This window comes from Fomitopsis serialis (genome assembly GCF_022376445.1).
Source record: "Fomitopsis serialis strain Sig1Antser10 chromosome Unknown B0H18scaffold_11, whole genome shotgun sequence".
NCBI lineage: Eukaryota > Fungi > Basidiomycota > Agaricomycetes > Polyporales > Fomitopsidaceae > Fomitopsis > Fomitopsis serialis.
This window is the reverse complement of record NW_025954971.1, coordinates 274,508-299,080: the sequence shown is the minus strand read 5'-3', so window position 1 is coordinate 299,080 and position 24,573 is coordinate 274,508. Positions and strand designations below refer to the sequence as shown.

Genomic DNA, 24,573 nt, shown 5'->3' with positions numbered 1-24,573 from the left:
GCAGAGACGGGCGGCGTCGAGGCAGACGCGTCCGACGCCAGTCGCGGGCGGGCGCCAAGGACGGGCGCGGACGCGGACTTTAGTCTTTACGTCAGGGCGAGGAGGCCGGCGGGCGTGAGAGTTGAGCCGGCCGATGCGTTTGATGTCTCCGTTTCTGGGGCTCCCCGGCCGGTGTGCGGGGGCTGCGGGGTGCAGCTGGGCGCGGCGCGGCGGAGGCCGGCGCGGGCGCGGGCGGCGCGGGGGTGCGGGGGATCAGACGCGGCGGGGGACGCCGGGGGAGATGCGGGGAATGTATTGGGGTGTTTGTGTTTGTGTGTGTTGTGGGGGCCGATCGCGCGGGGCGTGATATAAGCAGCGTGGCCGCATCCCGATCCGCTTTCACGCTCGCTGCCCCGCACACCCAGGCAGCAGAGTCCACTCCCAGCCACCATGTCCTCCGCCTTCTTCCCCTCCTACAAGCCCCAGGTCCTCTCCCGCCAGGAGGGCTTCCACCTCCCGTCCCCCTCCCACAACCCCCCGTCCCCCCCTCCAGCAATGGCACCCCTAGCAACGCTGCCGTCAACTTCGACCCCAACAACCTCTTCCTCCCCCCCTTCCTCTCCATCCCCGACTCCTTCCGCAAGTTCCCCGCCTCCGCAGACACCGCAGCCAGCATGGACTTCACCGACGAGCTCGCCAGCCTCATCCACAACGACCACCAGTCCAGCGAGCGCTCCACCCAGAACGGCAACGGCGCCCAGAACGGCGCGTACGAGGACTACCGCCCGCCCACGCACAACATCTTCGACATCTCCGCGCCCACCTCCCACCAGCACCACTCCGCGCACGCGCACAACCACGCGCACTCCTTCCACCCCCAGTCGCCCTTCTCCCTCGGCAACGCCCCCAGAACGCCGCGCAGCAGCCCGAGTTCGCCCACACCAACTTCAACAGCACCCTCCCCGCGCTCGGCTCCTCCATGCGCTACGAGCCGCCCCCCGCCCCCGCGCCGCACTCGCCCTTCTCCCTCAACCACCCCCAGCACAACCACACCCAGCACAACCAGAACCTCGCCCACTCCTCGGCGCCGAGCCCTCCTCCTTCTCCTCCCACCTCTCCTTCACCCCCAACGGCAACGGCGACCTCCTTTCCACCCCGCGGGCACGCGCCAGACGCCCTCCCCGTCTCCGTCGCCTCCCCCACCGAGTTCTCGCGCTCGCGCTCGCGCTCGACCACGCGCCAGGCGCAGGGCCAGGGCGAGCCGCCCTCGACCAACGGCGGCCCCGCCCGCCGCACGCGCGCGAAGCGCGGCAGCGTCAGCTCCGTGAGCCCGCCGCCGCTCCACCGCGGCCACACGCAGCCGCTGATCATCCCCGGGAACAGCCTCGGCGGGATGAACGGGATGGGCCCGGGGAGCGCCCGCGGCCCCGCGAGCCCGCTCGGCCTCCATGGCAGCGGGTGGTTCGTGCCCGGGGGCCAGGGCGAGTTCAGCCTGCCCACGCCGGACTCCGTGCATGGTGAGTCTCTCGAGCTGTATGTTGGGTGGTAACGCGTGCTGACGGCTCTGCGACGGCGCAGGCGGCTTCTCGGCGTTCACGGGCGCGTCGTCGCTGCCCGCGAACCACGGCGGGCTCGGCGTGTCGCCGAAGGACGTGTCCGCGGCGGGGATGCTGGGGAAGTCGCTGACCCTGCCCGCGCTGAACGGCGCGCCCGGGGAGAGCCCGCCGGGTGCGGACCTCGCGTCGAAGCAGGCGCTGATCGCGAACGAGAAGCGGCGCCGCCGGAGGGAGAGCCACAACGCGGTGGAGCGGCGGCGGCGGGACAACATCAACGAGAAGATCAGCGAGCTCGCGACGCTGATCCCGGAGTGTCTCTTGGATCCGAATGGTGCGTCCGATCTGTGCGCGCTGCGGTTGTGCGAAGAAGCTAATTTGCGTCTGTGTGTTTTCCTTGTTTTGATGTGCCCTCGGCTTCTGGGACGGCAGCGACGCTGACGATGCCCGCGTCGCTCTCTGCGTCGTCGGACGACCTCCTGTTTGGCGCGATCACGGGGGGCTCTGCGCCTGGTGCCGCCGCCGCCGCCACTCCCGCTGCGACGAATGGGAGCGCGGGCGGGGCGAAGAAGGAGGAGAAGGACGGGAGCGCGGAGCCGGATGATAAGGACGGGCCGGATGGCGGGGCGGGGGGCGTGAAGGCGAATAAGGGGATGATCTTGAGGAAGAGCGTCGAGTATATTCGGTGAGTGTTTTCCTTCGAGTTTCGTTCCGTGGCGGGGCGACCTTTTTCTCACTTGATCCTCGTGTCACACACATGGAGAACCGAATGCTGATGCGTGTTTCGCACCCAGGTACCTCCAGCAACTCGTTTCCGCCCAGGCCTCGCGCAACCGCGACCTCGAGCAGCAGCTCCAGCCTTCCGCTCGCCCTCCGCCTCAGGGTCCGCCCCGTCAGCCGACCAGGACGACGGCGCACTCGTGCTGCACGAGGAGGTCGGGGAGGGCTTCACGCTCTTCGGCTCGCCCTCGCCCTCGGCGCACGCGTCCGTGATGGGCAAGAGGAAGCGGTTCGCGCGCGGGGAGTTGGCGAGCGTGGAGGAGATGGACATGGACGACGACATGGACGCGGACATGCAGGACGAGAAGAGCAGCCCGAGCGCGATGGGCGAGGACGATGCGGAGGAGGCGGACGAGCGCGAGGAGGAGGTGCGCGGGCGGAAAGGACGGGACGGGCGGCCGGCGGGCAGGAAGGAGCGGGTGAAGATGGAGGAGGGCGGCGAGATGGAGACGTCATGACGCTGGGCGCGGTGAAGACCCGACTACTCGCAAAAATACGGGCGACGTGCGTTGTGCGCGCGCCGCAGCCACCCTTACTGCCTCCTCTCGACCCCTGCTAAAGCTCTGTATTATTTTTTCGCTCTGTGACGACCCGCAACGGCCCACGACCTTCGCCCCCCGCCCCACGCCTTCACGCTCCCTCGATGTGCGCACCCGCAAGACGCTCCGCTCGCCCGACTTGTCTACTGCACGTTCGTTCACGCCCGCGTTACGCCCGACCCTCGCATTTCCCTGCTGCCCCACGTCCATCCCACGTCTCCGTACCGCCGCTCTAATCTCGCCGGCGGCTGGTTGTATCATCGCCCGCTCCTCTTGACTTATGCTGCGCCGTGCCTCGCAAAAGACCGCGGCGCATACACGTCCGGTTCTGCCCCCCATCCATCCATCCATCTGGCGATTCTTGCTCGCTGCTCCGAGACGAGACGGCTTACTGACTACGCTTAATGCTGCGCTTTTCGTGTCATTATTCCCTTGCGCCTTCAGCCCCAGCTTCCCCCCACACCGCACATGTTCCCTTCCCTTCCTGCGTCTCGTTGTCTCGTCTATCTCGTCTCCCATCTCTCTCTCTCTCCATCATCGTTGTCGAAGTTGCACTGTAAGATAGGCCTTTGGATCCCGGCTGCTCGTTTTATACTCTCCGTCGTACGTACCCGTCTGTCTCGACTCGACTCGCGTATGGGGGTGTGTGTGAACACTCTGCACTTGTACAGTATCGCTACTCACGCTGGCACTCACTTGCATGGTATGGCATACAGTTCTGAGCACCGGTCGTCTATGGTCAGCGCGTCTCTATGAAGGTCGGTGGTTCGTGCGTGTCCGTGTGTCGTGAGCCAGCCACGTTTGCGGCAGAGATCGCGCGCGCTCTCACTCTCGGTCGCTTCGGTAGCCTGGACGGGGGGAACGGTTTACCCTCCCTCCGCGGCGTCATACCGTGCGCGATCGGGATGCAGTACGTATGTGCTACATAAGAGCAGCTTACCAAAGGCCGGGCGCACTGGATCCGTGCGTGCGTTCTCATGCCGCCCAAATGCGTCCCCTCCCATCAGGCCGTCGGTGGGGCGAGAGTATGATGGAGCCGGCGTTGCGGGGCTAGCCCTGCAGGACGCTGGCAGCCTGCAGGACGCAGCCCGCGGGAGGTACAGAGCTAAGTCACTGGCACCCGAACGTCGACAGGAACGGGGGGCCGAAGAGCATGCGGGGTGCGGGGTGCGGGGCGCGCTAGTGGCCGGCCGCGGCGCGCGGCCCCTGGCACGTCTCCGAAGTCTCTCATTCTCATGCCAGGCCCGCCGTCGCTCGCCTCTGCGTCTCGCGCGTCCTCCAATCTCTTCCCGTCACAGACGCACGCACCGGCGAATCACGGCCGGCGTACCCCAGGCTACCCCGCGATCGATGGCGATAAGTAGCGCGATGGATGCGGGGCGTGCGATCAACAGAGTGGGTAGTGGATGCGGGGAACCAGGGGCGGCCGGGCTGCGGGTGCTTCGCGCAGCCCAGAAGCAGCGTGGGGGCTGGGCGGATTGGACGGCGACGCGGGTGTGGATGCGTGCTTACGTCCGGTCGCACAGGACGCCCTCGGAAGCACGGCTTCGGGCTGGGTGTGTCCTGCCAGTGGGTGGAGAGGGGCTTACGAGGGCCTGCGGAGGCCGGGAGGCTAGATGTGACAGGGAGAGGGATCCATAGGGGAGGTGGTCGACGAATCTGGGCTGGGTGGGGTTCGACGGGATTGGACTGCGCTGCCCGGAGCTGGGCGAAGCGGGCACTGTGGCCCTGGGCATGCGCTTGTGTTGATCAGATTCAGACTCGACTCGGAGAGTAGTAAGGAGGCAATAACAGTACGGCCGCACCGTCATCATACATCATAACTACTATCGCCTATTGTTTCGCCCGGACACGGCGGGTGCGCGGATGCGTGCCGACAATGAAAATACATTGATGAGCTCATGAGCCGACATTGCTGGCCGCGATAACCTGGCGGCGACAGCTCTCCTGAGCACGACCCGTCGCGAACGTCCTCTCCGGGCCTCACGGAGGGGCGCAAGCTGGTAAGGGGTAGCCGGGGATGGCCCTGTACGTCAGCGGAGACGCCATCTTCCCCGCATCGCATGGCCGCTGAGGAACGCGGGAGAGATGCAGCTCAGGCCTCAGGCCTCAGGGCCCGCAGACGCCTGCGAAGCCGCTGCCGTTCGCAGCGGGCGTGCAGACTCTGGACCAGTTGCGCCTGAGTTGCGCTGCGAAAATGTGGAGCCGCGGGCGTTTCGTAGACACGGACTTTCTTCGGCGGCGGTTGGCGTGGTTTGAGGGCAGTAGGGGCGCGACGCTGCGGGCCTGCGTTCCGGGTGCCATTCGAAGCCACTAATGTCAGCGAGCTTGGCACCGAGCCTATGACAGAGATCGGCAGTGCTCTTGCTGCTGGAGACAGAGTGCGACTGCCCGGCGAGGCGGCGGCTGGATTTGGCAGCGTACGTGAGCTTGGCGCGGCGTGAAAAGGGAGAAGGTAGGAGAAAGGACTTGGAGGAGGCAGCGCGGTCGATTGTAAGCGGCTATGACGGCTCCAAGGGGCAGGAGCCGACCAATGACCCCTCTATGTCAGCACGTTGCTGTTTTTGCGCCCCGGAGATTCAAAGCCTGGGACGAGACCGGTAGAGTAACCGGAATGACGACCCCGGATGTACGCCGGCCAGCGTTGGGTTAGTGTGCTCGAGAATCCATGGACGGCCATCTTCACCAATACAACTTGAAGGTTTGTACAAGGTCCATGCGTGGCTGCTCACTGGCAGCCACGGTACAGATCTCTTGACAAGGTTAAGATCCAAACTTCTATAGCGAGCCCGGCCGCCGCGTCCAGTGCATCTTAGACCGGGGGATCAATCTCCATATACGGGCGTAGCTCTCGGAGCCGCAATGCTCGCGCGTCCATCGCACGGACGCCAATGGTGAATAGGGATCAATCAGATAACTGCCGGGCTAGGATGAGGAGGTGATCGTACCGCGATAGGAGTCCTGCCAGCTGCGGTGTGAGTTTTGGACGCCTGTCGGCGTATGGATGTCGCTGACGGCTGACGCACGGGAGGCGTCGCTGGGATGGTGAACGTCTGTACGGAGATGGGGAAGGACGTTGTGTCCACGCCGGAAGGAGACCACGGACTGCCGTACGTATTTTTGACAAAGCCCATCAAGGCACTTGCGGTCGCCTAGCGATATACTTGCCTGCCAGTGGGTACGTGAAAGGGCTTTAACACGTTGCTCTAGGCTTCAGCGCTACCGCTCGCGGTTACCGAAGAGTGTCGAAGAAGCTGTACTTGTGCGAACGGACGAGATATTTGGGTATGTGGTTAGTCACATACTCGTAATCGAGGAACACGCACCCGTCTTAGAGCCTTTTGGATATGGCTTCAGTTGGCAATCAAAAGTGTTGATGTATAAACATTCCCCTATGTAAGTGTCGAGGAGCTTGCGGGGAGCCGCTGTTCCACAACCGAAAGACATCAGGTCGTTTCGCCACCGTTGATACAGCGAGAAGCTATCCTCGTGGCAAGGTGACAGTGCGAAGCTCCCTTAAGATCGTGGCTCCCGTAGATGGATGGATGTGATCCGAGTCCATGTCCCAAGTCAAAGGAAGGCCCTCAACACTTGGCTTGATAGTGTCGCCTGTTGTCGAACGATGTAAAATCGTACGAGACAGCCTGATGATTGATCCTTCCGATTGCATGTATTGCGTGAGCTCCATGTGCATTGTCCACTCAAACGAGTACGATGCGACGAAGTTGAGTGCATGATGATATAACTGCCGTGGCGACCTCACTATAAGCAGATATTTATCGGGTACGACGAGGAGGGCATGTTAACATGAGAAAGGCTCACACAAGAGGTGGAGACCAGGGGACCGACGGATTGCAATGTTTGCGCTGAGCGGCACCTTGGGTGCGACATTTTGCCCAGCTAGAGAAGCCGCCTCGAGCTCCTGGAGTTCAATTCGCGATGATCCGGATGCGATGTATTGACGTACCGTGTGGATTGCTATAGCATGCTCATCATACAGCCCAAGACTAGAGCACGCACACGCCAAAACCTTGCCCAGTCCGGTTACCCAATGCTGTTGTAGCATTCAGCGCACCAATCCAGCAGTGCCGGCGCTTGCTCGGGTCCTGTAGTTGGCCAACTGGTAAGTTACAAGTAAGCAAGCCCAAGCTCTGCGACTGTCGAAGTGGAAGTGGTCTAATACTTCGATGGCAGCCACACCTGCTGTTCGTGCAATTTGGCCGGGCGCTGAAGAACAGCATACTGTTGATAATTGTCCAAAGGTCTGCTATTGAGTCGAGGTTAAAAGACGAAGACGGTGTTCACGCGTCTAGTATGTCCAGGCGTACCACTGTTGCCGTGATCATCATAGTGACTATGATACTATCCAACGACTGCCGCCGCCTCGACGACATTTCCTGGCATAAAGACAACAGTTCTGGATAAGATCCTGCAAGCTATGGAATTTGGGTGCCGTCGTCCTACAGCAAGCGGGAACATGTGAGCTTCATGTCTCAGAAGAGCGCATATAGTCACCGCACTCACCGATGTAGAAGGAGATCTGGTCGCAAGATCATACATATACAAGTTTCCATCAAGACCAAATGGCAGCTCAATGTGTATCCCAAAAACTTCAGTCCATCGTCGATGTTCGCATTGATTGCAGGCTTGCAGCAAGCTACTTATCAGTTGAGGATCTCGCCCAGCGTCAGGCAAAATGTGGCGATAAGCGTGACCGTACGATAGAGCGACAAAAAATAGGGCTCCAGATGGGTTCGCTCAGGCAAGCCGTGACATGCAAGTTTAGGTATGCATAGGAGGAGGAAGCAAGTCTGAAATTAAAATTTGAACGCGACGACTGCATCGATCTCGTGACCGCGTTGTGAACTCACGCGCATTCAAATTGCAGCGCGCGCTTATTGTACTTAGACTGTGTGGTACTGTCTCAGATCTGATAGTAGACAGTTGTTACCGTGGCCAGACCGCATCGCGCGCTGGGTAAAACGCAGGCCGTCTCTTACCAGTTTCTGCTCTCAGGCGATGGCCAGCTTGTCTCATCCGATTGGCATAGAAACTGCACAATGCGAGGGCTGCAGACGGCGTGTTTCTCTACGATCCCACTCGTTCCATTCTGGCCCGCCGGGCGTTTGTGGGCCTACGACAGTCGGATAACGTGCGTCGGCGCTCCAAGACGTAGATACATTGCTAGAAGGCTGTCCATGAAGATCACCGGCACCGCTCGTACTAGTACTAGGTGGCGGTGAGTTGAAACGCTCCGCTACGGGCCTATCACGGTTCCGGTTTCGTGATAAGGAGGAGGTGTCCGAACTCACCGCTCTCGCATTTGACGCGTCTCACTCAGCTGCAGACCACGACGTACATACCTTCGCAGCTTTCGTTTGCGGTGATGGTGCTGGTGAACACCACGTCTGTAGACAGCGGCCTTGCGATGACTACTGCGCTGGCCGTAGTGAGTGACTTCCTCATTACCTCTGCTGGACCTTCTCTGACATGGCGTAGGTAACCTACCTTTGGTTCAAGCATTATGAACCCACCGACATTGTGTCGCTGAGCGTTTTGCTCGGTTTCACACCTGCTATACCAGCAGTCCTCCTTGGGTCACCAATGAGCTCGACCGTAGCTGCAGTGTTAACTGCCTACACAGTTCACTATGGAATCATCCTGGCTTGCATTGTTGCCTACCGTCTTTCGCCGTTTCACCCACTATACAAGTACCCCGGGCCGCTCCTTGGCAAGCTGTCCAAACTTACTCTTGTCTATGTGGCCTCCACCGGCAAGCAGCATCATTACTTCCTTCGGATGCACCGGAAGTACGGCTCCATAGTCCGTGTAGGTACGAGCGACGAGTCTTGTGGACGGTACTGCATTCGTTGAATTTCACATAGGTCCGAATGAGCTGTCAATCGTGGATGCAGAGCTTCTCCCCAATATCATGGGACCGGATGGCATGCCCAAGGGACCTCGTACGTGCTACTCCACTGTTATGGTACAAAGTTGTTCACCCCACGACACACCTTTCGCTGCAGTTTGGAAGGGGCGACAGATCGGCGGGAAGAAAGGTTCCGCGAATACCCATCCGAAAGGTACCCTCATCAATGCTCGCGACAAAGGGGTGCACGCGGAGAATCGTCGCGTGTGGAACCGTGCCTTCACAAGCTCCGCAGTGAAGCGATATGAGCCCACTGTGATACGCCTGGCGTCCCAACTGGTGGATGAGCTCAAGAAACGCTGTAGTGCTGATGCGCAGCAGGAGAACGCGGTCGATCTGTCGCAGTGGCTCAGCTTCTTCTCGTAAGTTCGTTAGACAGATGTACATCCTCGTATGGCTGACGGTCGGACATCTAGGTTTGATTTCATGGGTGACTTTGTGTAAGTCCTTAGAATACATCATTTTGTGGTGTTGCTAACCGAAAGCAGTTTCGGAGGACCGTTTGAGCTGCTCACGGAGGGCGACAAAAATGGTTTGGTGCATACCGTAGAATCTGGGTTGTAGTGAGTCATCTCCAGCTGCCAGCTCATAAGCGGTATAAACGATCTTCCTCAGTCCAACAGCATTGATCCAACATATACCTTGGTGTGTTGGGGCAGTCGTGAACCTTCCGTTCGTCGCGAAGCAGATGAAGGGCCTGGGGATGTTCGCCTATACACAAACGCTGCGGCGACTCCAGGCAGGCTCCGTACACGACGATCTCTTTTACCACCTCGTGAGCTATTCTGCAATCCTTACAGACCCACGATAACGACTGAGACCATCCCCTAGGCAGACGAAGCCGGTCTGGAGAAGCAACGCCCTACTGTGCCATACCTCATATCTAACATGGTCACCGCTATCATAGCAGGCTCCGACACCACTGCCGTGGCCTTAACCGCCGCATTCTGTCTCCTGGCCTCGCACCCGACGTGTTACGCGCGCTTGCAAGTCGAGATTGACGAGGCCTTCCCGCCCCACGAAAGCGAACCGACGGATACGGCGAAGATGGCGCAGTTGCCTTACTTGAACGCCATCATGTCTGTAGTGCTTCCCTCAGTTGTCGTTGAGCCGTGATTGATAGCCTCCCTATTGGATAGCAACGAAACGCTCCGGCTCCACCCTCCGGGCGCGACGTCTCTACAACGTGCGCCTACCGAAGGTAGCGGCGGCCACATGCTCGGAAGACAGTGAGTGCTTATACATCCCTTGTGACTGAGACTCTGATGCGGTTCATCCCAGGATCTTCATATCAGAGGGCACCGCAGTGTACTCCCCGCCATACGTCTACCACCGCGACCCACGGTATTTTCTCCCGACCCAGACCGCTTCTGGCCCGAGCGATGGATCGAAAAGGACCACAACCCCAACATCATACTGAACACCGATGCCTTCATGCCCTTCTCGACGGGCCCTGCCAATTGCGTAGGGCGCCCGTTGGCACTCATCGAGATGCGCATGGTCCTGGTGTACGTCCTGCGGGCTTTCGACTTGCGCTTGAAGGACGGATTCGATGCCGAGCGATGGAGAGAGGACCTGCGCGACCTCTTTGTTACCATTAGGGGGCCACTACTTGTTGTACTTACGCCGCGTCACTGACTGTGACGGCTTGGTTCGAATTGCCTTGCTTGTCTTGGTCAAACCGGCAGGAATGTACTTAGAGGATCAATTGTCACATGTTGTGATGAACGTAAGGTGAACATAGTGTAGTAGAAGATAATGTAAATAGTTATTCATAGGAATAACATGAGCTACTGTTGTCCTAATGAAACGTTGGGACGTTACTACAAAACATTCGAGGCTCGAGTCGAGTCAGGATATATACATACAACTCACATTGCACTTGTCAAGCATCTCAATCAGCTAGCAATTCCCTCCCAGCCGGCGAGCACCGAATCGAAGAAAGACGGCAACTCCCGCCAGACCCGTTGACGTTCAGCCATATCTCGCTTATACAGCATCATACGACACGCAGCGCAGAGGTACGACAGCTCGCGGTGCTCTCTCATCGCTCGATCCATGCCCGTGCGCCACGACGTGAGGGCGTCGGTCTTACCCACGCTCCCCTCTCCAATTGCGAGTGTGTCGTGAAGGCGGATGATCGTCAGCCCGCACACGTCCGGTGTCCTGCACGCCTCGCCCATCGTGGGTCGGCAAATCCTCGAAAGACAGAACATCCATTGGCCTGCGAGCTTCGTTTTCCCCTCAAAGCACCGCACCGCATCTCGCTGAGCCAGGCGGTCGGCGATGCCATCGGAACGAGGGGACCCGCGCATGAGAATGCGACTGTCGAGCATACAACAGTAGTAGAGTGCCGACGGCAGCATCGTCGGTGCAGCCGTGCGAGATTGAGCACTGCGATGGCATGCTTCCGCTGCACCGTGTTGGGGTCGTCCGAGACGTCGACAAAACGGTTGGGGAAGAACCGCTTGAGACGCTGCATCGCGTCTTCGAGCAGGTCCTGAATGTGATATTTATGGCTCATGCGAGCCTATGCCACGATCTCCTCGAGGTGGGCGCTGTCGTCGATAGTGTACCTAGAGGAGTAAATCAGCGGAGCGATATGAAAAGAGGAGATGCACTTTCGTCCATGAATCATGACTGACAGTAGGGCCCGCAGCTTCTGTGCCGTGTCAGACAGGTGCACCGAGGGCAATCTTCGAGGGCCTGTGCCTCAGGTGGTTGAGGAAGCGTGAAGAGGTCGGCGAACACTTCCGACTGCTCTGCGAGAAGCCCTCTGTACACCTTAAAGCCAACGTTCTGCGCGAGTAGGACAACGCTTCCGTCTGGGTACCAGAAGTTGGCATCCTTCTTAAAGTTGATCTCCAAGTCTGTACCGTTCACGTCGGCGACGGAGCTCGCGTCAAGTTCAACTGCACGGGGGCGTTTGCGAGATCGGCGGGACCCTGCGGCGATGGGCACAATACTTGACATTCTTACGGATGACTGGTCTGAGAGCGCAAGGAAAGATGTCATTAGTCTCAAAGACGAAGATGGACACACAGAAGGGATGGAACGTACCAAGTACTCTACTATCCACCTAAGTATCGTGACGCTGCGGTGGCTGAGGTTGTCGATGAAGCGCTGAGATCTGAGATCTGAGAGCCAAGCCTTTGTGCCCCGCGCCGATCACGGCACGCGTGACAGACACGCACATGATTGCGTTATTCGTGACAAGTCTCAACACTACACCGCCCGACGCCTGCCGACACCCTTGAGGAGGAGGGTCGCGCACCTCGTAGTGCTCGCACAAACTGCATTGAATACGAACGGACAAACAGGTATGCTGTAATGGTGTTGGTAGTTTAAGTTTGTCTCACATCCCGCCAGATCACATGTCTGAAGGGGAACTCGCCGGTCGGAAAAGGCCTCGTCTGGCCGAATGGGATGACCGTGGCGATCTACGCGACCGACAAAGTACGGACTTCAAGAACGACGAAGAAATTTGGTACGAAGATGGGACCGTTATCCTGGTCGTACGGAATATCGGATTCCGCGTGTACCGTGGTCTACTGGCTGAGCGAGCAGAGATATTTCGTGATCTCTTCTCCATCCCGCAACCACCGGACAGTCAGCTCGTCTTCGGGTGCCCGGTTGTCCACCTATCCGACACCGCCGTCGCTTTCAAAGAGTTCTTGAACGCACTTATTTGTGAGAAGAGGTGCACAGACCATGACCTCCTATCTTATGATCCGCCGCTCATGCCGCTGAATCATACAAATATATCCCAGAGGATGATCTTCAGTTAAACAACCTCGCATATCGCATCCGCCTCGCTCACAAATATGGTGCGGAGAACCTTCTGAGAGTGTCCATTCAGGAACTCCAGAAGCTCTATCCCGCCGGACTTGTATCGTCGGGCCTAGCCACCCAGGATCATTGGACCCCTCGAGCCATCATCGCTGTCAACCTGGCAGATCTCACGAACACACCTTCCATCTTACCTTCAGCGCTATACGCCTGCTGCCAGCTTCCAGACGACAAGGCCCTTCTAGGCGCGTCTCTTTCGGATGGAACTCTCGAGACACTGAGCAAGGACAACCTGTTACGACGCTCTAATGGGAGGGTCAAACTAGCCTTCAAGCAAGCTCTGGTCATCCACGAATTATTTGTTCATCGCTTCTCCGACTCGGAAGGCTGCACCACTGCAAGGGTGTGCCGTGGTACCATCCGGGATATGCGCGAGGAAGCTATCGAGCGAATTGATGGTGACGAGGTCAATGTTCTGTCATCATGGGATGCGTTCCTCGAAGATTACGACCCCTTCGACGATTTGAACGGCGATGCTCCCCGAAGGCCGTGCTCACATTGTCTGGATGATCTCCATGAAAGAGAGACGGAGATGCGCACATCTGTATGGATGCTTTTACCATCATACATGGGTGTCAGCATTGAGAACTGGGGAGTCAGAGTGTCCGACCTCCGAGGCGGATGCTACATACTCGAACATTGACAGACGGATGGTCATGCATTGGTGAGTTCAATCGGAGCAGACCCATTATGTGATGGACCCTTGTTGATCCTTTCAACAGACAGACCGACGAAACCGTTACGTGTAGCCGATGTACCTGTTATATCATAGATGCTATGAATGTCTACGCAAGTGTAGAGATGGCCAGGCGGCGTAAGTATTCAATATTCAATAGCCCGCTGTGACGTCATGCTGCTTAGGGTATAATGAGACTATGAAAGGACTATCTCGTGCCTCTCGTCTCTCGATGCTAGGCTCAGTCGCTGAAAATTCACTGCCACAAGAACTCAGGCTCGAAGACGCGTCGGCGATTCTCTCGACGCGTCCCAGACGTACGGCAACGACGCTCTAGGATGGGTCGATACAGTCGCCCGAGGAGTCTGCTAGCGATGCATCAGACGGTGACCTTTCAGCGGAAAGATGATCATGCCTCACTTTACTACATCGTCTGCTATTCACAATGATATCTTGACTGCCAGCACTGCCCGCTTGTGCGAATGGACCAATCCGGGATGTGATTGGTCGCGGTGTTTATTCCACGTCGCACAGTACACCGCGCACGCTCCTGCGGGTGAGCACAAGCTTGTGTTGCGACGGACATTAGTGGATCTGACTCTACACCGCCATTGGCAGTGGCTTCTATTCCAGCAGCTTTGAGACATACACAGCGTCGAGGAAGACCTGCATATACATTCAACACCTAGTATATACAGTACAGTACATATCCTTGTATGCGTTGACATGGTGTGCAACGAATAAGATCATACTCAATGACTAGGAACAGAAAGCAGCACATTCCTCACCTACCCAAGGGTCGTATCGTCGAGGCAGGTGCTTACAGCGTGACAAGCGTGAACGGCAGGCCAAAAATGGGGGCAGTCTCTCCCACAACGCCTGCCGCTCCCTGGACGCTCTCTCCCTCAGCATTGCAAGATGCGTGTTGCAACACTCGGCGGCAACATGCTCGATGGTATCGGTCCAATCCTGCAACGCGTCGTGGTGGGCGAGTCCGCTGTCTTCGTAGGTACGGAGCCCGGCAGAGGTTGCATTGATCACCCTGACGCACATGCATTCTGCCCCGTGGACGTCACATTCTGGCTCCGGTATCCAGATGTTCATCGCGGCGATGACATTGTGGTGACAGAGGATCGTGCGGGCGCCAAGGCAGATCAACACGTCTTCAGGACTGAGGCGTTCAATCTTCCCGTTGGGACCGGGAACCCCGTTCGTTATGACCTCCGGGGTACGCTGACAGCAGCTATACATAGCGGTGGGCAGCATGCTGGTAGCGCCGGTCAGACGCGCAATGTTCACGGCAGCGATGGCATCCTCCTCCGAGAAGCTCATGAGAGTGTTTCCCCCCGATTTGCTCGCCTTGTCCCAAACCTCAAAGGAGTCGCTGAAGCACGACTTCATGCGCCTCAGGCCCTCCTCGAGGACGTGTTGGATTTCATACTTGTGTCCAAGTCGGACGAGGGCGGCCACATCAGAGAATGGCATGCGTGTGGAGATCCCACAGAATCTGCGAGTCAGAGTGTCACCAAGACGAGGACGGATGATCTTGACAAAGGACTCACGGATCCGCAAGAATGAGAATACGTAACAAGCAGCGCACTTCGTCCGGTGCGTCCTCCAGCCGAACCGTACAACGGGAATGGGACCAGAGTCCCACTGGCAGACCCGTCAGCCACTGCCACGACTTAGGAGCCTCGTCGATCAGTTTGCCCAGTGGCTCCGAGTGGCGAGCTAGAAGCCCCCCGTACACACGAAATGCAATGTCCCCGGCTTCCAGGGTAACATTCCCATCCTTGAACCATATCATTTCGTCTTGCATTGGCACCGTTCGCGTCACGGCCACCTTTGCTTCCTCTGCGTCGAGGTCCGAGTCTACACGAGGTCGTTTCCTTGGACTGGCCCCCAAAACATACGCCACGGCCGCGTTATCCATCGGAGATATCGATGGCCTTGACAGTGCTCACTGGCACCGATTTTGCGATGGATATACAGATAGACCCGGAGAGAAAGAGGACAACGAAGTCAATCTGGTGGATTGAGAGTAAGGTAGATGAACGCCGTCAAGCCGGGACCATATACACGCTGCCACGTCACTCGCAGTGGCATGCATTGTCCACCCATGGCAACTCATTCCTCCAGCGCTTGTTCCTCACACTTACTTGAACACTTTCGTCAAGGTCCGAGGGCTCACAGAGAGAGGGTGCACTGCGTCGAGGGATCGTGACGTAATACAAAACCGTTACAGTACTTACATCGCATGTCACTGCTCTCCAAACGACAACTCGTCGTCGCTCCTGTACCAGGTTCATATCTACGCCTCAGGCTTCGGCTGCTCCTGGGGCACCCACCCCTCGAGCGGGGGCGTATCCGCGAACAGGACACTGTTAAGGAGCGGCGGGTACCGTGGGCCCTGCGTCGCATTTGCGCTTTCCGCAACCTTGCGCACCTCCTCGACGTCTTCAGGAGTCAGCGTGATCTTCGCCGCGCCCAGGTTCTCGTCGAGCCTCTGCGCGCACCAGCCGTATCAGCAACCGTAAATGACGCTGAGGAACAGGCGGCTGAGATGGGAAGGGGGTCACGTACGCTGATGTTAGTCGTCCCAGGGATGGGGATGACGTCCTCGCCCTGAGCAAGGAGCCACGCGAGCGCGACCTGGCCCGCGGACGCGCCGTGGCGCGCGCCGATCTGTCCGAGCCCGGAGGCGATCTTGAGGATGTTGGGGAAGTTCTCTTGTGAGTAGCGTGGAATTTTCCTGCGGAAGTCGTCCGGGTCGAAGTCGTCGGGGCCTTTCTGCGAAGAGGATGTGGATAAGCGCGATGCACTAGATGGCGTATTGGAGGGATACGAGGATGGAGGACTTACGTATTTTCCGGTCAGTAGACCACGCCCAAGCGGGCTATACGCGATGATGGTCGTGCCAAGCTCCCTCGCCGTCTTGAGCAGTCCGATTTTGTCGTCCTCGATATCGAGCGTGAACGGTGAGTACTCGACTTGCAGCGCGGCGATCGGGTGGATGGCGTGCGCGCGCCGGAGAGTCTCGGCAGAGCATTCGGAAAGACCTATGTACTTCACTTTGCCTTCGCTGTATCATTAACAGCGGAAGCATGAGCACGAGTAAGTCGAGCATCGAGGAATAAGGCACGAGCGCACCTGATTAGCTGAGCCATCGCGCCGACAGTCTTCTCGATAGGTATGGTCGGATCCGGGCTGCACATCATGAACTTTTAGAATTTCGAACGAAGTGTCGCAGACTCCACATACCGATGGAAGTAGTACAAGTCAATCTGGTCTACGCCGAGCCGCTTGAGAGAGCGCTCGCACGACAGTCGGACGTAGGCGGGGTCGCCATGCGAGGCCTTTCCAGGAACACCAGAGCGGATGCCGAACTTGGTTGCGAGGAAGATATCGGAACGCTTCCCTGTTCGTTTCAACCTGCGCATGTGGCGGGAAGTGAGCAAAGGGCGTCCGGCGAGGTAGAATGAAGGGTTGGCAGGGTAGACACCATGCATATATGGAACAATCCTGCGGTAAGGTTTCGTACGTACCACTTTCCAATAAGATCCTCTGAGTCAGCATACACGTCTGCCGTGTCCCAGAGCGTACAGCCGGACGCGTATACCGCGTCGAGGACCTAGTCCATGCATCGCGTGATCGCGTAAGCTCGAGACAGTCGGCGGGCCCCTGACAGAGAAGAACACGCACCTTTAGACGATCCTCGTCAGGGAGAGGTTTCCCGTAGAAGGCCGCGATGCCCATGCACCCGTAGCCCAGTGCAGAGACGGCGACTTGTCCTATTTTGCGTGTGGGGAGGGACATTTTGGCAGCAAGGGTAGGTAGTAATCAGTTGGGAGGAGCTGAAGAGCGTCGATACACCACGAGAGACGTAGGTCGAGCCCTTAATATATGTCGAGGCCTAATGTCTGATGTCCATATTTCGCTGTAGCCTGTGGGCTACGTCATGATCGCGGAGTTAGCTCACGCAAGACGACGCGGCCATTCAATGCCACCCACATCCTCACCGAGTTCGGCGGAGGAGCCGTTTGGAGTCCTGGACTTGAAACAAAACTCTGGGATCTCTGAGTCGTATTGTGCTGCACAAGTCAGTGTCTGACCTTTTGGTTTGCGACACCCCTTGTTTGTGCAGAAGAAAAATCGCCGTACGACTGAACGAAGTCCTCTGGTCATTTCGGACATGATCGCGTCGTGCGCGAGTTGATGGAAGACGCCGGAGGCACTTCAAGTTGTGGGGCCGTTGGATGTGCTGTCGGAATAGAATGTAGTAAGTGACCGCGGCAAGACCATGATCTATCAAGCAAGAATCAGGGCGATGGAAGGATGAATACCTTGAAAGAGATGTCCCGGACGAGCTCCTCGGACTCGGAGCACTGAGCCTGAGTTACATAAGCCATTGGTGTCATCTCCGAGATGCGTGTAGATCTGACCGCGCGCGACTCGACGCGCCTGCCACACTCCATCGACTGTCTGGATGTTATGTAAAGGCAAGCTAATAGTAACTGCACACTAGAATGCCAAGTTGCAGTTCATGACATGTTACTCGTACGGGCTCACAGGCTCTGTGGTGCGGCAATCTCGAGTCAGCCCAAAGCTCTACTGTGCGTGCTACTACCATCGGCGATGTACTGCCATTGCCGCTCTATTACTTGCAGGTGTCGTGGCAGCCGAGGCACTGTGACCCCTGGTCTATTTTTTGATTCTTGACGATACTGAAGCCACCTCGCTTAGGATGACAGCAATTCCAATCGACACTGCTCCGGCAAAATCTATGTGCTCGCTCTCCGGTCGGGTATCTCAAGCTATGAACCCCATACCTTGCTGATGCCTTTGTTATGGTACCTTCCAGCGACTGTGCTACTCATTCACATCGACTTCGCAGCTCATCCTGTTATATTAGCGCCAGTGAATCCTATCGTGCGTTGCTGGTCTGCTATCCCCGCTCAAAATGCAAGGTTTCGTATGCTTCGGTCCGACCGGATGGAAGGAGGCATCTGAAGCTCTTCTCCTGGGTGTGTAAATCTCTATGGTTCGCAGACTTCTCTATATGGTTCAGACGAGCACATGACTCGACACTGAACATCGTTGCTCAGGCTCGTCGCATCTCGAGCGTTAAGTGGTCCGTATAACTGCCCTTCGAGTCATCCTGCTCCACTCCGTTACGCTCCCACACGTCAATTCACTAGCTCTGAACATCACAAGCCATTGACGCGAAGCCATGAACGGACCCGCGCACCACAAACTCCCCCGAGTCGCAATCGTTACGGGTGCCTCGAAGGGCATCGGGCACGACATCGCGCTGCGGCTCGCCGACGACGGTCTGGACATCACGATCAACTCGCGCAACGCCGCTGAGCTCGAGGTGGTTGCGGCCGAGATCCGGGCGAAGGGCCGCAAGGTGCTGGCATTCGTGGGCGACGTCTCGGATGAAGACGCCGTCAAAGGGATGGTTGGCAAGACTGTGGAGACCCTCGGGAGACTCGACGTCGTGAGTTATACGGCCCTGGTGCTAGGTGCATGCGCTGACTCGATGATTAGATGGTGGCGAATGCGGGGATAGGGTTCGTGTCTAGCGTTGTTGACAGTGAGTATGGCGGGTACATGCGGAGCGGAAGACTAACTTGCACTTCATAGTGGACCTCAAGGACTGGAACCGCTGCATGGACTGCAACCTGGCTAGCACGATGCTCTGCTACAAGTACGCCGCTCGTCAAATGATCGACCAAGGCGAAGGGGGGAGAATCATCGGTATATGCGATTTTCTGTGTTCGCGTGCGCATGTTCCAATTCACCGGTTTCTCAGGGGCGTCGTCTATTCTCGGGAAAAAAGGTACGAACGGCACATAATTGAGCAGTTTGATGTTCTGAAGTCGAACTCTGATAGGTGGCCCCAATAGCTCCGCGTATGTTGCGACGAAGTTCGCGATTCGGGGCCTTACGCAGTGCCTTGGTGAGCACCTGCCGGTCGGTCACTGGCATGCTTCTACATAACGCTGAGCGTCACGTACGCAGCCATCGAGCTTGCTCCCCACAACATCACGGTGAACACGTATGCGCCCGGAGTCATCTTGACGCCAATGAGTGAGGGATGCCAGGACGCGACCCGTCTGCCCCTCGCTGACGCTGCCAATAGCTGACGTCGGTGCTCTCGATCAGCAATATGGCGGAAGCCCCGGAGCGTACACTAAGCACGTGAGTGCTTTCTGTGTTACCGCTGCGACCTCGTATAAACATCGCTCTGCCTGGTTCCTTCAAGGTTTGTGGCATTCCTCCAGACGGCCCTCACTCGTCGTCCGGTGATCCCGTCGCCAGTGTGGTGTCATATCTGGCGAAGCCTGAGGCCTACTTCATCACAGGTGTGTAGCTTCTTTTTGTGTACAGGCGTCGTCGTCGTTCACACATATAACTAGGGCAATCCATCGGCGTGGACGGAGGTGTCGTCTTTAGTTGAAGACAGCCATTGATTCCTGATGTCAATTGTCGTGATAGTCGTGACCTAGTAGCCTGAAGCGGTCTGGTGCCGGGCCTCCAACCGTTCTCTACAACACCGAACCTCTGACATACAAGTCGTCCCCTGCGACTGGTTCCAGAGATTCGTCATCGCCTCAAGTCAGGTGCGCTCTGAGATGTTGGGCTGTCTTACCGGCGAAGACGAGTCTTCAAGTTCTTGTCCTAGTGGACTCTCAGTCAGCTTTGAGTGACGGGATGCACGAGAGCGTCTTCGTAGTCTTCATTACTTCATTATAGCCCGCGCTGCATGACGTGTATCCTAGTGAGAAAATAGTAGTAGGCGATGTGTACAATCGTCGTCGTTGTCTTCCGACGACTACAGTACTCTGCTCTCATGCGCAACTCATACATCATTATGGGTGCAGCGCTGCTGCTCTTAGTTGGAATTACGGCAATGCTGGTCCGCCGAGCACGAGAGAGCCCCCAGAGGTCGTACTACAGGCCGGTCGGCGCACTGGCCGCGCGCCGGCAGAGAAGTTCGACCATCTCCCCTTGCAACACGAGCCCTATAACGCTGATTACAAAGACTGATACGCGCATACAGACGTATTCATCCACGATTGATGCATAGTACTCACCAACACCCATATTATATCCACCTTTAGTTTTAGATGACGGTTGCTACTTATTGTACTGTACGTGCTACTATTCACTCGAACGCCGACTTGGGCCTTGCAAGGTTTCGAAAGGTACGCACGTCTTCCACTCAACAGCTCTCAAAGTGCTTTACTACTTCCAGGTATTGTGGAAGCCGAGGCACTGTGGTCCGTGACCCATTGTCTCAACTTGACGATACTAAAGCCACCTCGCTATACTTAGGGTGACAGCTCTTCCAGTCGACACTGCTCCGGCAGAATCTACATGCTTGCTCTCCGGTCGGGCGCCTCCGAGACAAGCTACGAGCCTCAAACCTTGCTGGTGCCTTTGTTATGGCGTCTTCGAGTGACTGTGCTACCCATGCACACGCAAGCCATGCAGCTCTGTCGTGCTCTATTGGCGCCAGTGGATCTATCGCGCGTTGCTGGTCTGCTGTCCCCGCTCAAAATGCAAGGTTTTGTACGCTTCTGGGCGGCCGGACGTTCAAGGAGATATGTGAGGCTCTTCTGAGGTTCTCCTGGGTATGTAACTCTCCTTCAAGGTTCGCCTAGATTTATCTACCTGACATGTCAGACGAGCACATGCCTATACGCCCGAGACTTTTGCTCAGGCTCGTCGCGCACCGAGCGCTGGGTGGCCCGTATAATTGCCCTGGCAGTCATACTTGTCCTTTCCGCCGCGCTCATATACTGAATTTGCAGCTATGAACGGACACGCGTACCACACGACACCCCGAGTCGCGATCGTAACGGGTGCCTCGAAGGGCATCGGGCACGCCATCGCGCTGCGGCTCGCCGACGACGGTCTGGACGTCACGATCAACTCGCGCAACGCTGCTGAACTCGAGTTGGTTGCGGCCGAGATCCGGGCGAAGGGCCGCAAGGTGCTGGCATTCGTGGGCGACGTCTCGGATGGCGACGTCGTCAAAGGGATGGTCGACAGGACTGTGGAGGTCCTCGGGAGACTCGACGTTGTGAGTTTCGCAATACGAACGGGTCGGATACCGCATGTGCTGACTCGGAAATCAGATGGTCGCGAATGCAGGCATATTTGTTTCGTCTCGGGTCGTCGACAGTAAGTAGTACGGTCACATACACTAATGCGACGGACTGATCAACGGTTCATAGTGGACATCAAGGACTGGAACCGCTGCATGGATTGTAACCTAGCCAGCACGATGCTTTGCTACAAGTACGCTGCTCGTCAAATGATCGAGCAAGGCGAGGGGGGAGAATCATCGGTATACACCTTCTCTGTGTTCGCGTGTGCATGTTCCAATTCACCGGTTTCTCAGGGGCGTCGTCCATTCTCGGGAAAAAGGTACGAGCGGCGCGTTCAAGCGCTTAACTTCTGAAGTCAAACTCTGATAGGTGCCCCGATAGCTCCGCGTACGTTGCGACGAAGTTCGCGATTCGAGGCCTTACGCAGTGCCTTGGTGAGCACCTGCCGGTCGGTCACTGGCATGCTTCTACATAACGCTGAGCGTACGTACGCAGCCATCGAGCTTGCTCCCCACAACATCACGGTGAACACGTATGCGCCCGGAGTCATCCTGACGCCAATGAGTAAGGGATGCCAGGACGCGACCCGCTGTCCCTCGCTGACGCTGCAATAGCTGACTTCGGTGCTCTCGATCAGCAATATGGCGGAGGCCCCGGAGCGTACACTAAACACGTGAGTTCTGTGTTGCCATTGCGATCTCGTATAGACATCGCTCTGACCTGGTTCGTTGAAGCTTGCTGGCATCCCTCCAGACGGCCCTCACTCGGCGTCCGGTGAACCCGTCGCCAGTGTGGTGTCATATCTGGCGAAGCCTGAGGCCTACTTCATCACGGGTGAGTAGCTAGCGCTTCTTTGGTGTCGTGGCGTCGTCGTGACACACACATGCGTATCACTAGGGCAATCCATCGTCATGGACGGAGGCGTCGTCTTTAGTTAAGACAGCCATTGGTTTCTGATGTCAGTTGTCGTGACAGTCGTGATGTTCGTCACTACTTTATATGTATGTAGGAGGGGCCTTCAAGCTTCAAGCTTCACGGTGTTGTCTCACTCGAAACCACAATTGGCTGGCTCGCGATGTGACTGATCTGCCAAATGTGCCATATAGTTTATCCCATGTGAACGATCCAAAATTACACTGGCTCTGAGTTTCGAATGAACCCAACATAACCATCTGTCATATATATGCGAGTTGAAGTTGTACCGAACAACATGATCTTGACGATATTCGATTCGCAACTTGACTTGTGTACAGAGATTGATGTACCAACAGACAATGTACAGTAACTTCTCGTAAGGCAATAATCGCGACTGAGACACAGGCAGCAGTGTCACATCAGCACGCTGACGGTCAATGCTCAGCCGATTTGAGCGATGCGCCTTGCCATCGCCTTATGCCACCCTTGCCGCCAATGCGTCAGCCGCAGGACAAGTACACGAACCTCCAACGGACGTACCAGCGATAAATGCACCATCCAATTCAAGACAGCGGCCAGTTGACTTGATGCACCATGCTGACATATTCCGCCCTAGCTTCGTTGAGCTTGCAGGACCCCTAACTCGTTGCGGCGGAACAATCGGAGAGAATCCGGACGGATGTAGGGTCCCCAGAAAGCGCTGCGTCCGGTGGAAGGATGCTGCAGTCAATAGGAGTGCCTTGGGGTATCCAGAGAGGGAGCTTCGTCGCCATGGCAGCAGAGTGCAAAATTGGTATTACGCATCCGCCGCATTGGCGAACAAGTACAGCACCGAATGCGGCACCTGGTGCAAACCCTAGGGCTGGGGTTGATTTCGCGGCCGGCCATTACGTCACGCTACCGCTCACGATGATATGTGCCGCAATCGTGCGTGGATAACATTTTGCACTACTATGGCAATATTTAGCCTGCCAGTCGTCTCTTACTCAGACGATGCATCTTGTCCTACGCCAATATCAGTCCACCGTCCGTATTCCCTCTGCGAACATAACAAAAATCCCTGGCCATTCATCTGCCAGTGTGCGACTTCAAGTTGGCTCGTCGACCCGAATCGCCCGACTTGCAACAACTCAAAGCGTACATCCCACCCACACAGCATGGTCTACGCCTAGCCTTCCATTCCCTCTGAGGAACGAGCAGAGACGCGATATGTCTTCCGACGCCCCTAGCGCAGCGCGCGACAAGAATGCGACAGACAAGCCAAAGCACCAGAATCGCTTGATGAACGCGAAGAGTCCCTACTTGCTGCAACATGCAGAGAACCCGGTATGTGGCTTCACCTCGCAGAGTGATTTGTGAGGTGAATGAAGTGTATGCGCGCAGGTGGCTGGTATGAGTGGGGGCCGGAAGCGTTCGAGAAGGCGAAGCGGGAGGACAAACCTATCTTCTTGTCGGTGAGTAGACTTCCGTGTTCGTGGGTGGCGAGTGTCCAGGAGCCATCGTATGTGCCTCTCGGGGTCTGCATGCGTCGTGTTCTACTCAATCTGCTCGCTCGCTCATGGTTACCTCCTATTGACCTCCATAACTGCAGGTCGGATACTCAGCCTGTCACTGTTGGTCGTTCCGCTATCACACTGGAGACATGGATGGATCGCACATGAGAACACTGCCGAAATGTGGCTACTGTGACCACATTGCGGCGCGCGATACAGCTAAGTCCACATTGTGTGCCCGCGAAAAGCGCATATAGGAGCGGACGTTGGTATTCCAGTTCTTTCCAAAGCGATGGGCCCTACCCGGAGAAATGTACACAGGCGGAAGATGTCGGGTCCCGACTTCAGGTGCTCCGCATCCTCTGCCGGTCCACCTTAGTCACTTGTCACGGTCGATTGGCCTTGACACTGCTGATATGCGGGGACACCATGCGACATCGTTCGCATTGTGCACCCGGACACGGGGCCTACCGCTGTCAATGTCCGTCTATTGTGCACTCAGCTGGCCACCGTAGCCTAGGTGGCTGCCTGGCTCAGCCTGGTTGTCAAAGCCTGCTGTGTCCGGCGCGAGCCCATATCAAACCGCTCGACTCCGCCTATGCGTTTGTAAGGCCGGGCTCGACGATGTGGACTTATCTGTAATTTACTTTCACAAGGAAGTGCTTGCATCGGAAGCCATGCACATTTCCTCGCCGCAAAGTGGTCGCCTCCGTCACAATTGCGAGTGCATCTTAGCCCGA

General features: G+C 57.2%; 13 protein-coding genes across 13 annotated transcripts; 7 read left to right on the top strand and 6 right to left on the bottom strand.

The window, feature by feature from the left end:
* The first annotated feature begins 273 nt into the window (after positions 1–273).
* On the top strand, positions 274–1,549 carry B0H18DRAFT_52560 (uncharacterized protein). Its single transcript, XM_048038455.1, has one exon. The coding sequence runs from the start codon at positions 430–432 to the stop codon at positions 1,498–1,500; it is 1,071 nt and encodes a 356-aa protein (XP_047897150.1). The 5' UTR covers positions 274–429; the 3' UTR covers positions 1,501–1,549.
* Positions 1,260–2,412, top strand: B0H18DRAFT_987404 (uncharacterized protein). Its single transcript, XM_048044844.1, has one exon. It carries the CDS (start codon positions 1,647–1,649, stop codon positions 1,971–1,973), a length of 327 nt encoding a protein of 108 aa, XP_047897149.1. The 5' UTR covers positions 1,260–1,646; the 3' UTR covers positions 1,974–2,412.
* Positions 2,413–3,582: 1,170 nt separating this feature from the next.
* B0H18DRAFT_987396 (uncharacterized protein) lies at positions 3,583–5,120 on the bottom strand. The gene is made up of 4 exons (XM_048044843.1): positions 4,741–5,120; positions 4,542–4,611; positions 4,182–4,510; positions 3,583–4,057 (listed from the first exon to the last, which is right to left on the bottom strand). Exons 1-4 carry the CDS (start codon positions 4,914–4,916, stop codon positions 3,718–3,720), a joined length of 915 nt encoding a protein of 304 aa, XP_047897148.1. The 5' UTR covers positions 4,917–5,120; the 3' UTR covers positions 3,583–3,717.
* Positions 5,121–5,405: 285 nt separating this feature from the next.
* Positions 5,406–6,179, bottom strand: B0H18DRAFT_987395 (uncharacterized protein; the record flags this gene model as incomplete). Its single annotated transcript, XM_048044842.1, has 2 exons — positions 5,808–6,179; positions 5,406–5,745 (listed from the first exon to the last, which is right to left on the bottom strand). Coding segments are annotated over exons 1-2 (253 nt in total), but the record flags the coding sequence as incomplete, so codon positions are not given.
* Positions 6,180–8,178: 1,999 nt separating this feature from the next.
* B0H18DRAFT_987393 (cytochrome P450) lies at positions 8,179–10,591 on the top strand. Its single transcript, XM_048044841.1, has 11 exons — positions 8,179–8,300; positions 8,351–8,684; positions 8,737–8,814; positions 8,878–9,142; positions 9,197–9,220; positions 9,269–9,343; positions 9,396–9,555; positions 9,612–9,859; positions 9,920–10,009; positions 10,062–10,104; positions 10,161–10,591. The coding sequence occupies exons 1-11, from the start codon at positions 8,238–8,240 to the stop codon at positions 10,416–10,418; spliced, it is 1,638 nt and encodes a 545-aa protein (XP_047897146.1). The 5' UTR covers positions 8,179–8,237; the 3' UTR covers positions 10,419–10,591.
* B0H18DRAFT_987389 (uncharacterized protein) lies at positions 10,592–11,408 on the bottom strand. Its single transcript, XM_048044840.1, has one exon. The coding sequence runs from the start codon at positions 11,144–11,146 to the stop codon at positions 10,679–10,681; it is 468 nt and encodes a 155-aa protein (XP_047897145.1). The 5' UTR covers positions 11,147–11,408; the 3' UTR covers positions 10,592–10,678.
* Positions 11,281–11,895, bottom strand: B0H18DRAFT_52418 (uncharacterized protein). The gene is made up of 2 exons (XM_048038452.1): positions 11,841–11,895; positions 11,281–11,770 (listed from the first exon to the last, which is right to left on the bottom strand). The coding sequence occupies exon 2, from the start codon at positions 11,751–11,753 to the stop codon at positions 11,415–11,417; it is 339 nt and encodes a 112-aa protein (XP_047897144.1). The 5' UTR covers positions 11,754–11,770; positions 11,841–11,895; the 3' UTR covers positions 11,281–11,414.
* Positions 11,896–12,021: 126 nt separating this feature from the next.
* B0H18DRAFT_987382 (uncharacterized protein) lies at positions 12,022–13,798 on the top strand. Its single transcript, XM_048044839.1, has 5 exons — positions 12,022–12,100; positions 12,150–12,480; positions 12,540–13,173; positions 13,230–13,293; positions 13,352–13,798. Exons 2-5 carry the CDS (start codon positions 12,155–12,157, stop codon positions 13,399–13,401), a joined length of 1,074 nt encoding a protein of 357 aa, XP_047897143.1. The 5' UTR covers positions 12,022–12,100; positions 12,150–12,154; the 3' UTR covers positions 13,402–13,798.
* A 441-nt stretch (positions 13,799–14,239) lies between these two features.
* On the bottom strand, positions 14,240–15,355 carry B0H18DRAFT_904061 (uncharacterized protein; the record flags this gene model as incomplete). Its single annotated transcript, XM_048041478.1, has 2 exons — positions 14,868–15,355; positions 14,240–14,812 (listed from the first exon to the last, which is right to left on the bottom strand). Coding segments are annotated over exons 1-2 (942 nt in total), but the record flags the coding sequence as incomplete, so codon positions are not given.
* A 125-nt stretch (positions 15,356–15,480) lies between these two features.
* Positions 15,481–17,121, bottom strand: B0H18DRAFT_929077 (NADP-dependent oxidoreductase domain-containing protein; the record flags this gene model as incomplete). The annotated part of the gene is made up of 7 exons (XM_048041680.1): positions 15,481–15,811; positions 15,889–16,095; positions 16,168–16,387; positions 16,456–16,512; positions 16,567–16,737; positions 16,851–16,936; positions 17,002–17,121. 7 exons carry the CDS (start codon positions 17,119–17,121, stop codon positions 15,617–15,619), a joined length of 1,056 nt encoding a protein of 351 aa, XP_047897141.1. The 3' UTR covers positions 15,481–15,616.
* A 1,095-nt stretch (positions 17,122–18,216) lies between these two features.
* B0H18DRAFT_904054 (NAD-binding protein) lies at positions 18,217–20,140 on the top strand. The gene is made up of 10 exons (XM_048041477.1): positions 18,217–18,346; positions 18,411–18,805; positions 18,856–18,901; positions 18,952–19,065; positions 19,121–19,147; positions 19,202–19,267; positions 19,330–19,398; positions 19,451–19,509; positions 19,574–19,673; positions 19,728–20,140. The coding sequence occupies exons 2-10, from the start codon at positions 18,536–18,538 to the stop codon at positions 19,766–19,768; spliced, it is 792 nt and encodes a 263-aa protein (XP_047897140.1). The 5' UTR covers positions 18,217–18,346; positions 18,411–18,535; the 3' UTR covers positions 19,769–20,140.
* Positions 20,141–20,775: 635 nt separating this feature from the next.
* Positions 20,776–22,407, top strand: B0H18DRAFT_52311 (NAD(P)-binding protein). Its single transcript, XM_048038443.1, has 10 exons — positions 20,776–20,945; positions 20,998–21,397; positions 21,453–21,498; positions 21,552–21,664; positions 21,719–21,744; positions 21,795–21,859; positions 21,921–21,989; positions 22,040–22,098; positions 22,160–22,259; positions 22,323–22,407. The coding sequence occupies exons 2-10, from the start codon at positions 21,128–21,130 to the stop codon at positions 22,361–22,363; spliced, it is 789 nt and encodes a 262-aa protein (XP_047897139.1). The 5' UTR covers positions 20,776–20,945; positions 20,998–21,127; the 3' UTR covers positions 22,364–22,407.
* An 836-nt stretch (positions 22,408–23,243) lies between these two features.
* On the top strand, positions 23,244–24,256 carry B0H18DRAFT_52192 (uncharacterized protein). The gene is made up of 3 exons (XM_048038432.1): positions 23,244–23,666; positions 23,724–23,794; positions 23,932–24,256. Exons 1-3 carry the CDS (start codon positions 23,334–23,336, stop codon positions 23,999–24,001), a joined length of 474 nt encoding a protein of 157 aa, XP_047897138.1. The 5' UTR covers positions 23,244–23,333; the 3' UTR covers positions 24,002–24,256.
* Positions 24,257–24,573: the final 317 nt, after the last annotated feature.

Coding starts and splice junctions, on each gene's coding strand:
- B0H18DRAFT_52560 (XM_048038455.1), top strand. CDS start 430: ATGTCCTCCGCCTTCTTCCCCTCCTACAAGCCCCAGGTCCTCTCCCGC.
- B0H18DRAFT_987404 (XM_048044844.1), top strand. CDS start 1,647: ATGCTGGGGAAGTCGCTGACCCTGCCCGCGCTGAACGGCGCGCCCGGG.
- B0H18DRAFT_987396 (XM_048044843.1), bottom strand. CDS start 4,916: ATGCGATGCGGGGAAGATGGCGTCTCCGCTGACGTACAGGGCCATCCC. Junction 4,612..4,740: donor CGGCTCATGAGCTCATCAAT/GTATTTTCATTG, acceptor CTCCGAGTCGAG/TCTGAATCTGATCAACACAA. Junction 4,058..4,181: donor CGATCGCGGGGTAGCCTGGG/GTACGCCGGCCG, acceptor GAGACGTGCCAG/GGGCCGCGCGCCGCGGCCGG.
- B0H18DRAFT_987393 (XM_048044841.1), top strand. CDS start 8,238: ATGGTGCTGGTGAACACCACGTCTGTAGACAGCGGCCTTGCGATGACT. Junction 9,221..9,268: donor GATTTCATGGGTGACTTTGT/GTAAGTCCTTAG, acceptor AACCGAAAGCAG/TTTCGGAGGACCGTTTGAGC. Junction 9,860..9,919: donor CCTTACTTGAACGCCATCAT/GTCTGTAGTGCT, acceptor CCTATTGGATAG/CAACGAAACGCTCCGGCTCC.
- B0H18DRAFT_987389 (XM_048044840.1), bottom strand. CDS start 11,146: ATGCTGCCGTCGGCACTCTACTACTGTTGTATGCTCGACAGTCGCATT.
- B0H18DRAFT_52418 (XM_048038452.1), bottom strand. CDS start 11,753: ATGTCAAGTATTGTGCCCATCGCCGCAGGGTCCCGCCGATCTCGCAAA.
- B0H18DRAFT_987382 (XM_048044839.1), top strand. CDS start 12,155: ATGTCTGAAGGGGAACTCGCCGGTCGGAAAAGGCCTCGTCTGGCCGAA. Junction 12,481..12,539: donor GCACTTATTTGTGAGAAGAG/GTGCACAGACCA, acceptor TGAATCATACAA/ATATATCCCAGAGGATGATC. Junction 13,174..13,229: donor AGACGGAGATGCGCACATCT/GTATGGATGCTT, acceptor CTGGGGAGTCAG/AGTGTCCGACCTCCGAGGCG.
- B0H18DRAFT_904054 (XM_048041477.1), top strand. CDS start 18,536: ATGAACGGACCCGCGCACCACAAACTCCCCCGAGTCGCAATCGTTACG. Junction 18,902..18,951: donor CGTGTCTAGCGTTGTTGACA/GTGAGTATGGCG, acceptor TGCACTTCATAG/TGGACCTCAAGGACTGGAAC. Junction 19,510..19,573: donor CCGGAGCGTACACTAAGCAC/GTGAGTGCTTTC, acceptor GGTTCCTTCAAG/GTTTGTGGCATTCCTCCAGA.
- B0H18DRAFT_52311 (XM_048038443.1), top strand. CDS start 21,128: ATGAACGGACACGCGTACCACACGACACCCCGAGTCGCGATCGTAACG. Junction 21,499..21,551: donor TTCGTCTCGGGTCGTCGACA/GTAAGTAGTACG, acceptor AACGGTTCATAG/TGGACATCAAGGACTGGAAC. Junction 21,745..21,794: donor CGTCCATTCTCGGGAAAAAG/GTACGAGCGGCG, acceptor AAACTCTGATAG/GTGCCCCGATAGCTCCGCGT.
- B0H18DRAFT_52192 (XM_048038432.1), top strand. CDS start 23,334: ATGCATCTTGTCCTACGCCAATATCAGTCCACCGTCCGTATTCCCTCT. Junction 23,667..23,723: donor TGCAACATGCAGAGAACCCG/GTATGTGGCTTC, acceptor GTATGCGCGCAG/GTGGCTGGTATGAGTGGGGG. Junction 23,795..23,931: donor ACAAACCTATCTTCTTGTCG/GTGAGTAGACTT, acceptor CCATAACTGCAG/GTCGGATACTCAGCCTGTCA.